A 16,897-nucleotide genomic window follows, 5' to 3' on the forward strand; every position below is an offset into this window, starting at 1 on the left:
CATCATCAGTGTCTAGACCCACAGCATTATAATTTACTTACTTTTCTAAACCAGCTCCCACTATCCCCACAAGTTGAAAATTCAGAATCCTTTGTTTTCTTACTTCTTACAAAATAAGATAAGGTTACTCTCAAAAGAACACTGACATGATAGTATCCCTCTGTCATCAATATATTTTATCTGAGTGAAATTGTTAAATTTAGAGTCAACCAGAAGTCACACACCACTGAAAACATGGAAGCTGCCAGCCTTATAAGTCTTCTCCTCACAAGAGAAATGGTCCATTTCACATGAACACCAGCAGGTATAATTCCAACATTTTGCTGCTTGTTTAGCACATATCAACTTAAGGCACGCAGGTCATCATCTAACCTGCACTCCAGAACCCATCAGGAATATGATGTACTTCTGTGAAGTCATTTTTGAAGGATTTAAGAGGTAAATACCACACACAAACATACAGGAATATAAATTGTAAAATCACCTATAATGATCAGGTATAGGTTACTTCAGTGTCAGGAAAAATGAAACAATTACCCACTAGCCAAAAAAAAAAAAAAGGACCCTGACCTTTTCAGGGACATGTTAACTTAATGCTCTTACTGCAATTAACATTCAGGGCAGCCTGCAAGGATTTTCACATTAAAATTCATGATTGCACAAGGTCTGCATTGCATCAAAAAGACAGACACTCCTAATCCAATGGGAATGAGACCCACATTTTCAGAGCCTGTTTAAATAAGAATTCTTTGGATTAAAGTTGTAGCAACGAATGTTCCACTCAGGATGAGACTCAAACTGCCTTTTCCTCACTTAAATGACCATAAAGGAAGCAGCACCTATTCGTTGTCTACCTTTCTGCTCTCCTGAACAGACACATACAAGTGACCCATGGTAGAGGCACATGAGCTTCCCCCTCAGCCCAGCAAGAAGAAAATGAAATGCTTGTAACAGGTGACAATTAAAAACAAACGGCAACAAAACTTTCAAGCTCTAATGGCCAAGCCAGAAGGTAGGGACCAGTAGAAGAGATTGATTTAAGCCAGAACAATTGTACTTTCACCAGGTCTATTGTAAAAGCTACTCTCCCAAAATAAAAACAACATGACATAGTTCACATTTTGGTTTACTGCTCAAGAAAGGACGATCACCCTTGAAGGTCTACCAGCAGCAAAATGCCCAGGCTTTTGACAAAAGGTGGGCTGCATTCTCACAAGTCCAAATTCTTTATTCTCTTGGTTCAGCCTTACTAACTTTTCTCTAAAAACTCTCCCTTGTTTCTAACCACTCCTTGTAGCTCCCACTACCTCAACGCTTTATGTGCAGGTCAGAAGTCTGAGTAAATAAATGCTCATTACACTTACAGGAAGAAGGAAAAGAAGAATTTCTAACACAACAACAACAAAAAAGGCTTTATATGCTCTCATTTAAGAACATACCTTGCAAATGAGCTAAATGTTGGGGTTTTTTTTAATTAAACAAGTTTGTATAGAGACCTCAATTTGAGCACTAATGCTTTTTCCTTACAGTGCTACTGCTATGTTCACATTTTAAATGAATTAAATATACCTCACTTAAACTGTGGGAAACATGGCACTCAATACAGGGAAAGCTTTAAAACAACAAAAATGTACAAAGACAGCTCAGGTGTCTGAAGGTTAAGGCTTCTGGGAGAGTGTTTGCTTAATTTTTTTAATAGTGGAACCATTGTTATACAACTGCCCCAAATCATTTCTAGTTTCACAGAATTCTCTCTTTAACACGAGGCAGTCCCAAAACATGGCAAGTGCTAGAACAACACAAAAATATCCAATACTAAACATTAAAACCCCCTTCCCAAACTCATGACACCTCTCTGCCTATACTACATGCACACTACAATCTGAGATTAGCACATGTGAGATCCTCTACAAAGACTATTTCTGAAGACTGTCAGTTCATGGTGCTCAATATGACCACAGGAAATGACCTGAGAGATGGGGGAAAGGCTGAAAATGAGAAAAAGCATACATCAACAATTTGGCTTTTTCTTTGTGGGGGGAAATCAACTCATACAGGTATTCAGAACAGCAGACGTGCCTTAGAGGGGCAAAACAGATGTGCAGTCTTGTTCCCCTCATGCTGAACTCCAGCTCCCCAAGCTACATGCAAAGGCAGCATCAGAAGGTGGGCAAGTAGGGGCATCCCTGTCTATCTGGCCACTGTGCCAGGATTCCAGCAGCTGTGGACCTGAAGTAGGCTGGAAATAGGATCTAAAACAACAAGAACAACAAATTTGCTCTCTGCAAACAGTAGCTTTCTATCAACAGTAGTTTACAATCCCCAGCAATGACAAGCTGAACAAGCAGCACAAGACAGTTGCCACCTCTCAAAGAGAAACCCTGCCAATACCGAGGCCGTTACACCACACAAGGAAACCAAAAATCAACCACAAGGCCAAGAGCAAGTAAATCAATCAGCAAAATGTGACCACCACACGTGATCTACCGGTTGGGAGCAGAAAGACATCACAATCAAATGCCTGTCCAACTTAAGCTGCAGTCATGTTTTTTAGTTGATTGTAAACCCTTATCTTTAAGAAAGAAAGAACTATATCAATAGCATAAAGGCAGAAGACCAAAGCATCATTTAGTTTTAATTTCTTGGTTCCATAGTTTCTACTGTTCTAAAATAGCACGTTCACATTTAAGTCACACTGGAAGCACTCCTTTTCTACTGGATTTCTGCAAGATATTTTACTGATTTATTTTTGCAGAGCAATTTTCCAAAGCTTATTTTTCCAAGTTAATAGACTCAGAGACAACTGCAATGTCACAATTTGAAATAAACTTGTATGTTTCAAAACAGCCATGTGAGGCATCAGTGAATGTACCACTCTACCTGGAAAGCATTTAAAAAAAGTAATTAAGCCAACTGTTCTATGGGAAACATAATGACCTCTGATAAGACTAGCAGACAACAGATTATATTTTTTTACTAATATTTGCATGCCGAGGTTTCTGCCGCTGTTGCTAAGCAGGAAAGTCACGGCCCCCTAAGCATTTGTGTTTCAAACATGCTTGCAAAGACTGATCGAAAGGGGACATCTACTGGCAGCAAAGACAATAGGCAGGACACACCAAACCAAAACCACACTTCACAATTCCAAACTAAAAAACCACTTATGGTCCCGACAAATCTAAAAACTCCAACTCCTGCCGCTAAATAAGGAGAACCAAAAAAATAAAAATCCATAGTAAAAGATACACTCTCAAAAGCACAGCTACCAATAGACAGACACAGTTATAACAGTACTTCAACGTTTACAGAGGGAAGGCATTTTATTATACCCTACTTTTTATTCACAGAAAGCAACATCAAATAGCTTAACTTTGTTTTCAAGTCATCAAGCATAGAAAGCAAAATGAAAAATTAATATAACAGCACACCAAAATAAGAAATGGCAACCAGAAAGTCCAGATTAAGATACCATCATCTTTGTTTGACTATTTAGATTACCTGATTATATAAAAAGAAAATAAAAAGAGGCCTCTGGTTTATTTTTTGTTTGCATTTTAAAATTAAGTTTGTTGAACTCTCTTAGCTCACATAAACATACAAATTTAGAAGCTTGTCCATTGTGAGTCTGCTCTACAAACAGATTCCAACACAACACACCTGATCTTGAAGCACAGCTGCAAGATTATGGCCATTTCAAACTCTTCCCTCTCACCTCATCTCAAATAGAAGTAGTAAGAATAAGCTACTGTAAACTGGAGAGGAACATCCCATAGGATAATCAACACATAAATATTTTCTAGGTGAAACTATCAAGAGAACAGGAGCACAAATACATGACTAAGGGTATCATCTCCAAAACAGTGCTATCAGAAGCATGAAAGCAAGAGAAGACATGCAAATAACTCTAATTCTGTTCTTCAATTACATAATATGGCAATACAAATACAGATAAGGTATTTTGCTGATTGTAAACCCAGAATCTTCTTTGAGAAACAGATTTTGTGACTGATGACAGAATACAAAGACTCTAAACAGCAACAGATCACAGTTCTTCCTCAGGAATCACTTCTTTTTGAAACAGTTACTGCTTAACGCCTTCTATATATTTCTTATTCACAACACACAAATAAAGACAGCAATCCCCCCAAATAAGGCTTCCACAACACTTTACAACTTAACAATCTAGTTGCAAGGAATAAACATATACATCAAAGAGAAAAGAAAACATTTAGGCCTTACCCCAAGTTCTCAGCCTTCTCTAGTGACACAAGCCATCATCCAAGGATGTGCGATGCATGTCTTCATCCTGCAACACTTGTACACGCATGCAACGCTTGGGTTTGAAAGTCAGCTCATCAACTATAAAACCTCTACTACCAAATTGCAGGTAACCAGCTCCAAACTCACATTGTATGTGACCCATACTGCTTCCAGAAGCACATAAACACACCTTAACTTCTAGAAGTTTCCTGCTACACCTGAGGACCCCAGCAGTTAAAATACACCTGCCTCAGCAGAACCCCTCCTCCTGGCCTCTGAACAGACTCCCCCCTCACAGCTGCACCACATAAACCCTGAGGGGCAGCCGACCTGCTGGCTCACACCCTCCTGCCCAGGAGGGTTTAATTACGCGGGATTTGCTTCTCAGCCTCTTGAAGAACTTCGGACGACAACCACTAATGTGCTCTGGTTGTGACAGCTGCCAGGGAAAGAACCCGATTGCAGTCAGGTGTCAGGTCTCGGGACATGGCGGAGGTAGACGTGCCCTCTGGCCTGCTGGGAAGACCCACAGCTACTGGCGGACTCTCCTCTGCCCCCCGCCGCCCCAGAGACGACCCCCCGGGAAACCGCTCTGGCAGGGCCCGTCTCATTTTCTCGGTGGAAAAGGGTAACAGGCCAGTCGGCAGCTGAAGGCCGCCTCCTCCTCCTCCTCCCCCCTCTGCCGGCGGCTGAGCAAGGCGCGGGCCCCGCGCGGTTGAGGTGAGGGACGAACGCCGCACGTGCGGACGGGGCAGCGCGAGCCGGGCAGGCCCTGCAGCCGCTTCCCGCCTTCCCGGCAAGAAGAGGCAGCCGCTTTAGGTACCAGCAGCGAGAGCAGGGGGGCACGCGTTCCACTGCTCGGGCATTCACTGCTCTGGTTTTTTAGGCAAGACCACACACTACAAGAAAGGTCTGAGAAAGAACGGCTCAGGCCAGGCCTGCTGTGAGACACACACCTGGGCTCTGGGCTAACCAAAACGCTGCCAGGCAGTTGCTTTGCACAGGTAACCTCTGAAATAGAAAAGGTACAACTCCCACCTCTCACATGTTACACAGACCCAGCACCTCTCCCAGCCCAGTTCCATTTCTACAACCCCTTTCCACCTTTTCATGCTAAACAGGAATGAAAACAAAGTTTAGCCAACTGTCTTTAACAGATAGGTAGGGACAGACTTTGCGTGAGGCAGATCCCTCTACTAACTTCAGTTCACGTTTAGTTCATGGGACTGTGCTTAAACTTTTAAACTGCAATCATCTTGACTACACCATAAAAGCACAGGGGGAACATGTACATGTGTCACTGGAGGTATTGCTCCATTCCAGCCCTAGCTCACTGTTCCCAGCCTGCTAAAGGAAAGCACAAATCCCATATAAACAACAAAGTTCTAAATATGTTTTCAGTCATTTAAGCATCATTCTAACTAACAGAAGACCATAAACTTTATACAGGCTATCAAGAGAAAAATAAGATGTCTCAGCCGATTGCAAAGCCAGAACTGAAAGGTGACCACACCTGAACCACATCAGAATGCAGCAGTGCAGCCCAGTAGCTACATGGCATAGATACTGCATTGCCCAGGACTCAGACTCACAAAAATTTTAACAAGGTGAAGCATTCTCCTCAAAGGCACAAGGAGAATATTAATTATAATGATGCAGTCCTCTCTAGTACTGCTTTAAAAGTAAGAGTTTTGGCACACTTCACCAAGATGAATCTTGGAAGCAGATTTCTAATTCAAAGTCTCACTTTACCATCACAAAAAAGGTTTGTCTCCCATCCCACCCGATTGTGACAAAAGTTCTGATGGGAGGCTTTAATGATGAAATGGTGTCTGGCTTGGGAGGCTTCTGACTAGCAAGAAACTAACTTGATTTTTTTACCCTCTCTGTTGTTACCACAGAAAGGTTGTCTGGCTTATGCCAAAAGTGGAAGAAAAAAAATCAAAGAGGGAAAAATCATACCACTATCACAAGGTACATATGCTTACCTAAATTTAGGAGAAGGAGAAAAATGAATAGAAGGTTTTTTATCAGAAAATTATGCCCATGAAAATACATTAAAGCAAAGCATGTTACTTCCAAAAGCCAATGCACATCATAAGTATCTTTTATTTGTTGTAATATAAAGAAGCATACATCATTCAGTTCTTTTAAGTACAACTCAAATTGTACGCTAACAAAAAAAAAAAAATCAATTCAGACATCCATGAACATGTCACAACAGGATTCACTACTTTTTGCTCTGCTGGTATTGCACTTAGAATGGTTTTGAAGTAAGGCACAGTAAAAACAAAGTCATTTAGTGCTTCTACAGCAGATGTCGTCTTTTTTTTTTAAACACATGCTACATGACATAAAAGTACTTCTAGCTTATATATATACACACAAAGAAAAAAGCATGCACTAGAGGATTTAGATTTCAACATATCTTGTTTCATAATATACAAATAAAGTAGTTTAAAGTTGTAAACAAATTGCATGCACATAAACTAGAGCAAAATCTTTAATACAGTATCTGAAAGCTATTATGCTTAAATAAAAAAATATAACTTATTAGTACTCAGGTTTATGTGCCATTTTTGTCCTGTAGCGATTAAAAGTTTGGGGTTGAGGGCAGGGAGGATTTTCCTGGTTTTTCCATTGTTTTTATTTTTTTCCATGTTGGCAGCAGTACATTGGTAAGAAAGACAAATATGGCTTTTGCAAAACAACATATAATAAAACAGGAGAAAGCACAATTGGATTTGGGGTCCAGCATCCTGCTATTTTCCAGTCAGGAACAAAAAAAAACAGAAAAAAAAATCAATATGATCTACACTTTGAACTGGGAAAGCTATGCATTCCAAAAGACCTTTCTAAAGACATTTAAACTCTACAAAACCCAGACACTTTGTCAAGTGTAAACTCTTAAAAACTAAACACAGAAGAAACTGAATGACTCAAGCTTCATTTTCCACTTCAAATACTATTGAACAGGTTTCTCCCATGGCTGCGATAGCTGAAGTGCTATTAGATCGTCTTCAGAATTAACTAGATGCCAGGAGCAGGCTTGTTTATTAAATGAGAATATTAGACATTAGGTAAATTAACTGCATCATTTTTGGTTTCACTGTATCTTTGGCATAGGTTATGCCATTTTTCAAATTAAATACAGGACACAAACCACTCTACATTCCAACACAATACGCGGAAAAGGCACATTTACTGCTGCCTGGGTGGCAAGGGAAGACTTATTTTGCAAAAGGCACGGTGTTTAGTGCGACATTCTTTCCCCATCCCCCAAAGAGTGTTTAGTTAGACCAGGTACAGTTCTACATAGTGGCTTCCCAGAAGCTGTCCGTTTTTCTCAGCCACTGCTTTCTTAGCTAGATCCAGGCTTGGAAAAGTCACCAATGCCTCTCCACTGGGCTGGCCACTAAAGTTGTAAAGCACGAGGATGGAATCTGCATGGAGCTGCAATGGTACAAGAAGACAAAAGAAAAAAACAATTAAGACCAGAGACAACACCTGGAAACTTTTTTTTTTTAATGCTGCACAGTCTTGTTCACTCCTTTGTGGTGGAAATATTCTGGTTGTGACAGAAGGAAGGAGAAGGGGCTGAAGATTAAAAGCTTGGCTTGGAGAACAGCAGCAGCTCTTATTCCACTGTTGTGCTGAACAGAATGATGTAAACATAATTCCATGCAGACATTTTGGCAGAGAAGTATTTCAGATTAGAGACTGACAAGAGAAGACAGACTTAGATGTTAATAAAGGGTAAATGGAGCAAGAAAGTCCAGGCATTCAGTGAATAATTCTTGTATTATGTGGACTACTGTCTAAGTGACAAAGGCCATAAGGCATGTGAACACTCACACATAAAGGTTAAATAAAAACCCCCACAACCCCCCCCAAACAAACCAAACCAAACGACAGGGCTATATGAGAGTTCTGTGTTGGGAAGATGACCTGATCTCAACACAAGTATGTAGTGAACAAAAGATTGTTTGGTACAACAAAGTAACATTTGGTGCAGTCCAAACGAATTAAAGAACCTTTTTAATTTTAACAGAAAAGAACAGCAAGTTAGATTTAGCTGTTGGAATTGATTTACTTTGGGGTGCATTTGCTGTTGTGAACTCTTAAAAGGCAGTTTCAAAATACTGAGTTTAAAGCAGACACCCCTGTCTGCCCTGCAGTAAGTACCCCAGCCATTTCTCACATCACGCTGGAAGTCCTCCCAAGCTAAGTTTGGAAGCCCTAATTGTTGGATAGATGTAAATCTTGAAGTATCAAAACCAGAGGTTGAAGGATCAAAAGCTTAGCAAACAAGATTAGTTTGTTAGAGAAATCAGCGCCAGACAAAATATATGATCTATGCTGGATCAACCAGTTTTATGAGTGTTAATCCAATTCGAGTTAAGTTCATATGACTTATGTCCTCATGGTTTTATAAAAGGTTAAAATATTTCAGTTTCACTTTTTGTAGAATTTGTGTGTGCCTGATATACTGTAAGAAATACCAGACTTCTCCATTATTACCAGCAGCAGTTTCTGATCAGCTTTATATTCAAACATGGGAAAATAAAGCATGTACATGACAGAGCTTCGCTCACCCAAACACTCGGCAGGCAGAAGTATTCTTGAGATAAAAGCAACAGTACACTTTAGAAACTAAAAGCATACATAAGCAGTTAGTACAGATTTCATATCATTTCTTCTCACAGAACTCAAGTTAGTCAAGGAATAGCATGCAGAAAGGCATTCGGAAGACGCAACATCATGTCTGAAGCCAGGTTTATTTCAGAGTAACACCATGCCCAAACACAGTTTGAGGTTTAGCCGCAAATCTGAGCTAAAAGATGGTCTGCCCAAAACCAGCGTTTTGCTGTTAATCCATGTGGGATCAAGTAATGTAGCACATCAGTCCTGAATGTTAGTTTAAAGCTGACTCTGAACTGCAATAACACACACAGATGAAAGCTTTAAAAAGTAGTTTTAATAGCAGCCTTGGGGTAATACCAGGGTAAGAGAGTTGCATAGAAAGTTAGAGAAATCCACACATTCTGCAAGCACCATAATTGATAAGGGTTAAATAAACCTCTTCAGTTTCATTTTTCAGACATGCAAGTTCTATCTTCTTATTTATACAGGTTTAAAAAGAAATCTATTTTCTTTATATACATATAGTCTTCTAAAATACAAATTGAAATCCATACAAATATTTTTTCTTTATGCTTTATTCTGAAAAGTGGTATCTCTATAATTTGGACTACTTAGAAATCAGGACGAGGTAACTCCATTAATTATTTTCTAGTCAAAGACTTTTCCCATCTCATACATAGCAGATCCCTATTGCTGATCTGCTTTTCCAATTAATCTGGGTAAAACACAAGAGCCAGACAGATTGTCCAAGGTCACAAAAATATGGAAATGCTCAAAATAATAACATGTGTTCCTCTGTACAGCCCCAGACCATGCAGCCTCTACTCGTATTTTCTCCTTTGCAGATCTAACAATATCATGAGAAACAAACTAGCTTGAAAACAACTGAGCTGATGGTGTTTATGAGGACATAGCTTTATCTATGAAGATACTTCTATCAAGGCTCAGTATTTGTTTGCTTGCCTTTTTTATATTGAAAATTTCGCATGGTTTAAGGAGAAAAACCCCACATAGTATTTAATAAGTAGCTTTTTGAATGGAATACAGTAGTATTGGAAATCATGAACTCCACACAGATCACAACAAAAATGCTTTAAGAATTATGTGTTAGTGCCAAAAACATGCAAAAACTTACCACTAGCAAATTTAGTTAGCTGAATTAGAAAGCCACTATACTAAAAAAAAAAAAAAAGTAACATTTCACATTGCATTAGGGAGATCAAGAGAGAGAAATTAATCTCTAGGCCACTACATAATACAGGCAAGGAAAGCTAGAGGCCTGGGGGGGTTTGCATGTATATTTGTGTGCACTCTGTAGCCATATCAAGAAAAAAAAAAAAGTCTTCCATAGCTATGCTAAAAGCAAAATATGGGACTAAAAAGCTTTGCATGAGAAACAAACGCTAGAAAACTCTTCTGCAAGTTTAACACAGCATCCGAGCAGACCCAGGCAGCCCGAGCAGACCCAGGCAGTCCCACTACCTCCACCACTGCTGCCCCATCAAACACAGACCACAGTTGGTCTGTTTGTTTAGGTTAGTTGATTTTTTAACAGAACAAAAGCAAGAAGGTTAAAGCAAGAATCGCAACGCAAGCTAAGAAGGGGGGGAAGCCATAAGCAAAAGCCTCCTATATTACCAAGCCATTCGCTCCCTTCCCATTCACCACTGGAGACCCAGTTTTTGCCAGTTGCATCTTACCTTCTTCAGAAGTTACAAAGAGTTACAAACAGACCCACTCTTTCGGTGCTTGTAACACACTCCTTGCTTGATCGCTCAGCTGAATAAGGCCATTGTAGTCATCAGGTGCATACTACAGTACAAGTGTGATACATGATAATCAGCAAGAGAAGGAACAGTTCTGGTACAGCAAGCCACACAGACGATCATTTGCAACCATAATTAAGAGCATCAGCTATAACAACTGGCAGGAGACAGTGAATTTGACAGACTTTTTTATGCAAGAAAAAATACATTAATTGAATTACTGGTTGTAAAAATAGATTTCAAGTAAATGCATGTGGTGAATATTCCAACCTGTGTATTTGAACTGTTCCTTATCAAGGAAGGGAAATAGTTCAGACCACGAAATGCTCTCTTTTGTCCTTCTATTCATGAGACAGCAGCATCAAGTAACAAAACTCTTAAGTTTGTGCAGGTGTGCTTCCAGTAAAGGCTGTCACTGGGCCAGCTGAGCATCTTCCCGTGTGCATACTGAAGTGAGGGATTGCAGAAGTGTATGGATCTCATTCACATCTTGTGTGCAGTCATGGAAATAAACTGCAGTGATACACAATTCAGCTGCAGGTAATACTTGCATTACATAGACTACACACCAAGGTAGCTAAAGGAAAATGATGTCCCAGCATGAATGCACTTAATAAGAGAGCATTCATACTACTAGAGTATAATTCCATGTAGGAAAGAGAAATTAACTATAGTGTAACTGTGTCAGGCTAAGTTTGTAGTACAAGAATAATAAAAGTAGTGACTGCACAGCAGTCACACCAATAAATTCAAACAAAAACCCCACAAGTGGTTCAAATCTAAGAAATACTTGAAATCCCAAATCTGAACAGTAATCATGCATGCTATTGGAGGGCTTGGTACAAATGTGAAATCAATGGTCAGTACGTAGATCTTGAGGAATATGAAACATTGTCTTGCACGCATCTTACAATAATCTTTCCAAAAATCACATGTCCTGGAAAGGGACTGAGCATATCTGCACATGCTTCAAAGACTACTGAAGTGGCTCCTGTAATCCACAAGACAAAACATTCAGCATTACCCAAGTTATAGAATATCCATTCAGTAGCAGAAGAGTTTCCTGTATCCTCCTAAAATGGTTGTTTTGCACTGATATTTTAGAGCATTGCCAAATGTGCACAATGTAGATGTACTATGGTGCCTTCCTTTGGTATTTCTGTAATACAAAACGTCTCCTGCCAGCTTATGGAGAAGTAGGTATTCTATTTGGGCATACAGGACATGTTGTATCCATCCAAGTGAAGTTGAAAAGAAAAACAAACCTCAACCATCACAGTTTACCCCTTCTACAGAGAACAACAACCAAGAGCCCAGAGAATAAAAAAGAACCGAACCTCCCAGAATTTGTACTACTGAATTCTAGCCACCTTCACATCTAGACCCATGCCATTAAGTAAAAGACAAATATAAGAAGTATTTTCTCGATAGTCTCTGCCAGGGCAACCAGACCGTGCAAATATTAGATTTATCAGTTCCCAGACCTGCCCTTGAAACAAATCTACAAAATGCAAGTTTACTCTTTGGAAGGAATGTCTCAAGATAGTACATACTTTAGATTATTAGTAGATATACAGTAGGTAAAGTACTATAGTCTTTTGTGAGGGACAGTGTTTAAAAAGCTACACTTGAGATGCATAAACAATGAGGAAAACATGGAAGTGGGAAAACTACCCAGCACAAAAACGTTGAAAGTTGCCAGAGCTTATGCCTGGGTAAAGGAAGAGAGACAATCAAAAGATATAGCAACAGAAGCAATTGGTAATCACAAGAAAGACAGCAAGAGACTGCAGTTAATTAAAACAGAAGTTGTGGAACAGGACAATCTTCAAACACACAGATTTCAACAAGTAGCAAACCAATTTAGGAAATAGAGAGGGAGAATTCTTATCACCTGTGAATGAAATACACACTACCCTAACTTGCCTGAGGAAGTAGGCATTCACAAATACTTTTGATTCTGTCTGCATTTCAGAAACCCATAAGAAAACCATCCAATCACACAGGACAAGGGTGAAAATATAAACTCATTGCTCAAAATGGAAACACAGCTTTGCCAGCTTCACCTGCAATGCAGTAGGCCAAATTCTGCTTCCATTTGAAAGATTACTACCTAGTGATTTAACCCCCCAATACAACCAGTTGCAAATTCACTGAGTTAGATTCTAGCAGTTTCCTGTATAAATGCTATGGAGACCTGAGACAGCGTGTAATACTGAGATCCCGTGATTCTCTCACCCAGGGGGTTCCAGTAACTCTCAGTAAGTCAACAGTAGCATTAAAATACAGCTGTCTGCCGGGATGACACAGTAGCAGTTTGCTTTTTAAACCATTAGTTAATCTGTGAAATACAATCTAGCAAAGTTTCCCTTCATGTCATCCTATTAAATTGGATACTCTCACATACTCATGGATGAGGAGCAGAGGAGACGTATTTCCTAGAACAGGGGAGAATGCAGACATAAGTTCAGACAAGAAAACAATTTCACTTTTTCCCTTGAAGGAGCCATCAAAAAGTCTAGCATAGTCTAGTAAGGAAGATGGCACAGAACACCTATATTAAGAGCTCCATTAGAAAAGTTAGCCTCAGAGTTAAAGACATTGAGACGAGGTTCTTGGCACTCGCTCTGGTGCTACACTGACTTCTTCCACTGATCAGAGATGGGGCCCAGGATCAAGAAAGATGGAAACTAAATATAAATACAAGGTATGACATAAGATTTGCATTTAGAACCTAACCTATAAGAAGGAAGCAAAACTGAACCTTTGCAAGTAGTTTCTAAATAAACTTCTGAGGTCAATGATGAGCTCGACAGGAGGAAGAGCATGCATATACGCTGGTGAAAAACACTGCAGCTGAGTGACAGGGAGAGTACACTGAACACTGAAGAATGGTGTTTCCCTACATTCTTCTATCTCCCCTGCCACAGCAAGGGCTTTTGTAGCTTGCAACATGCCTATTAATAATGGCAAAGTGGTATTTCCTGAAGGAGATTGCATCTTCACAGAATCAGCAGTTTACCCTCAAATGTCTATGAAATAACTCATTCAAATACTAAATGGCACCCTAAAATAGACTATATAAAGTGACACTAACAGAGACTACCATTTTTGTCCAACAACTACATCCAGCATGGTAGCATCTCCCAGGCAGATTATCTGCTATGCTTACTGCACTGCAAAACACGTCAAGATGACAAGAATCAAGAGACAGACTGCCTAATAAAGAGGTAGTATATAACACTACCTCCCTGTACTTTTTTTCCCCCCCTTTAAGCTTTTTTTATTTCTTTCAGGAATATCTCCTGTGTTGTCCCCTCTCAGACTGGGAACAAATTTAACCAGCGAGACATTGATTTGCATTTCACTTTTGTAGTTCCAACAGTGGACATTCAAAGATCAGTCTAAACCAGCACATGCAGAACAATTTGGGGTGTGGGGGGGTGTGAATCTATTGCTGAAAGCAAAATTCAAATTGGAAAGTATTTAGTCACACTCTAACTGAGAAAAAAACAAAGGGAAATGAAAGCTAAAAATGGTTCCCACCTGGAAAGGAAAAACATCATAGGCAGAATGGCCTCTTCAGGATTGCAGCTGCAACTCTGGCCTAAGCTACCAATAAACTCTACCACAGAGCAGTTCCCAAAGGGAAGAAATTAATCTCTCTCAGACTCTGGTAAAAAGTCTAGATATAGTAAGTCTGGAATGCAGAATCTGACTTACTGACTAGGTAACCGTAACCATTGGTACAAGAGTCAGGAAAAATACTCTAAATTTGCTTTACCACCAAGTATATCAATTGTACCTTAACAGTGCTGATACAAGCACTGGCCACCACCTAAACGCTCTGTGGAACAGGTACCACCCGAATGTTTTGTGGAACAGATAGTGAAATATGCAATGCCTGTTCCAAAACACACACCTTGAAGAGGGTGCCACTTAGTCTCTCACCTCAAGCATGGGAGGTCACAGACAAAAGGGTAACCACTAATTTAGTCTCTCTCAGATGCTTTCTCCACACAGGCAATGTTTCCCAGTGGAAGATGAATTTAGGAATAAAGCAAAACAAACAGCATACTCTATTCCGAGTGCATGGAGGTGAACATATAATAATGTCTACATTGCCAGATGACTTCAAATACCAGCAAGCAGGAATTCTTCCTCTATGACATCCTCTTTCCCTTCCCTAGTCAGAAGGTGCCATGCCTAGAATGGGCACACAGATGATGGGGTATCCCTCTCAGACTACAAAGCATCAGATTTCAAAAGGAATCCATAGGAAACAGAGAATACTTCTTTGTTCAAGCATGCATTTCAGAGGGAAAAAACTAATCCCAGAAAGTCAGTTACAATGAAGCCTGCTGTCCTGATACAAGAGAGAAGTGCTGTTAATGCCCTTGGAATTTAGCCATCCATCCACTTCCCTTCCCTTCCTTATTACTGTTTTAAACACAAGTCACCCTCCTCCCCCCGCAACAGTGAGCCTTGAAGTCTCTGAGGGCTTGGAGGATTAATATATTGCAAAGGCTCTTTTTAGCTACAGATAAGAGGTGCCTAACCCCAGCAGAAGTTTAAAGAATAGCGTATTTTAAGCATTCCCTACATAAACAATGTACACAAACAAGTGCCTACGTTTCCATCCTTGCCTTTGTCAGCAAATGTAGGAGGCTTTAAACAGAACTCAGATGGTGACCATAGCCCTGTGTCAAGAACCTGGGCAATAACTACTAAACGCATGCAGAATTCTAGCTAAGACAACAGTTGTGAACCAGTGGTTGGTCAGCTAGGACCACAGGCACAGTTAAATTGCACCAACTTGTACCTAAACCCACAGTTCTTGTCAGAATACCAGCTCAGTGTTACCAGTAAACCCACACCCTCCTAAGAGGAAATATTGCTTTGTTTCATATAGTGGCAAATCTAAAATCTATACAGGACTTGACCAGTAAATAAAGAAAGATACTTTTAGTGAAAAATTTTGTTCTGATGTGCACAAACTACCTGACATAAATCCATCACCCAACTACTACACCCGTTCCTCCCCTTATTTACTTAATTTCTCTTGCTTGCTTCTACAACTAACTGTATAGAGTGAGGGCCTAAAGCAATATTATGAAGTCTGTTCCATGTAATTACTATTTTTGCACCATTTCTTTTTCAGTTTTTCCCCACAGGACCAGAAATATGTATTATTTCATTCTAGGAAGGTGATTTCACAATCCACGTAGTTTTCCAAATTTTAAAGGAAGTTTCCTATACCCTCAGCATAATGTCCAAAGAACCAGCATCTGCTGAGCAGCTGTCTTAGCACCTATCAGGGCAGCTACTGCCATCCCAACATCCTGTCTGAATTGTTTAGTGGGGTTTGATGTTGTTTTGGTCTTTGTGGTTGCTGCTAAGTATTATTTAGCTATGTACACAGTATGCAACTGGAGCCAAATCAATAGTCCTGTTGCTTTAAAGCACAGCTAAACAGAAGTTCAACATCAACTACTGAATCAGAGTGCTGATTCAACAGCTCTTTTGCAGTACACTGCAATACTATACAGAAAGGTGCAGATTTGCTATTAAAATTCTTCACAGGTTTTTCAGGATTAACAAACTGTACATTAACATGCATGCAAGCTGAAAGAAGTTTTCAACAATAAAAAAAAGCAGAACTACAGGAAGAAATCAAGCTGCTGAACCACTAAACAAGAGGCCACTGCTTATAGAATTAAATTAAAATGCTGATCTGCAGACTTTTACACTGTTTGTTATTAGAAGCATGTACTGATGTTGAGACCAGCTTATTGAAGCCCATGATAAGCACAGTCTATCTCTTTAGAGGCAGGTCTGGTATGAAAAGTGCTTTCACTTAAGTAGCAACATATGGATACATGCAGCATATAGAACCCAGGAAGACTGAAGGAAGAAAACAGAAGAGAATAAAGCAAGAACTAAAACTTGTTCCTTTCAGACAAGGACATACAAAGACAAAAATCACCCTTCAATCTTAGCATCTCCGATCCGGATCCCAGAATACCAACATCAATTAGTTGTACAGAGATTAAAACCACACCCAAACCACTGACAATTATTAGGGGCTCACTTTATAAACGAGCAGAAGTATCATGCAATAAATCCTTGGGCAGCAGCAGAAAAATGAAAACAACAACATGAGGAGAAAAGGGAAGGAAAAAAAAGAAAAAAAGATTAGTTGTTGCTCCAGACTTATTGTCTGTCCT

At 39.8% G+C, this 16,897-nt stretch overlaps 1 protein-coding gene across 1 annotated transcript in view; it reads right to left on the reverse strand.

The window, feature by feature from the left end:
* Positions 1 to 7,597: 7,597 nt before the first annotated feature.
* ESRP2 (epithelial splicing regulatory protein 2) overlaps positions 7,598 to 16,897 on the reverse strand; it is a 43,206-nt gene continuing 33,906 nt past the window's right edge. Inside the window, exons 16-17 of the mRNA XM_084269894.1 lie at positions 10,605 to 10,716; positions 7,598 to 7,713 (exon numbers count right to left, since the gene is read on the reverse strand). Coding sequence (XP_084126020.1) covers positions 10,627 to 10,716 — 90 coding nt within the window. The 3' untranslated portion in view covers positions 7,598 to 7,713; positions 10,605 to 10,626. The remainder of the gene's footprint in view (positions 7,714 to 10,604; positions 10,717 to 16,897) is intronic.

This window comes from Gallinula chloropus, assembly GCF_964237585.1.
Source record: "Gallinula chloropus genome assembly, chromosome: 13".
Classification (NCBI taxonomy): domain Eukaryota; kingdom Metazoa; phylum Chordata; class Aves; order Gruiformes; family Rallidae; genus Gallinula; species Gallinula chloropus.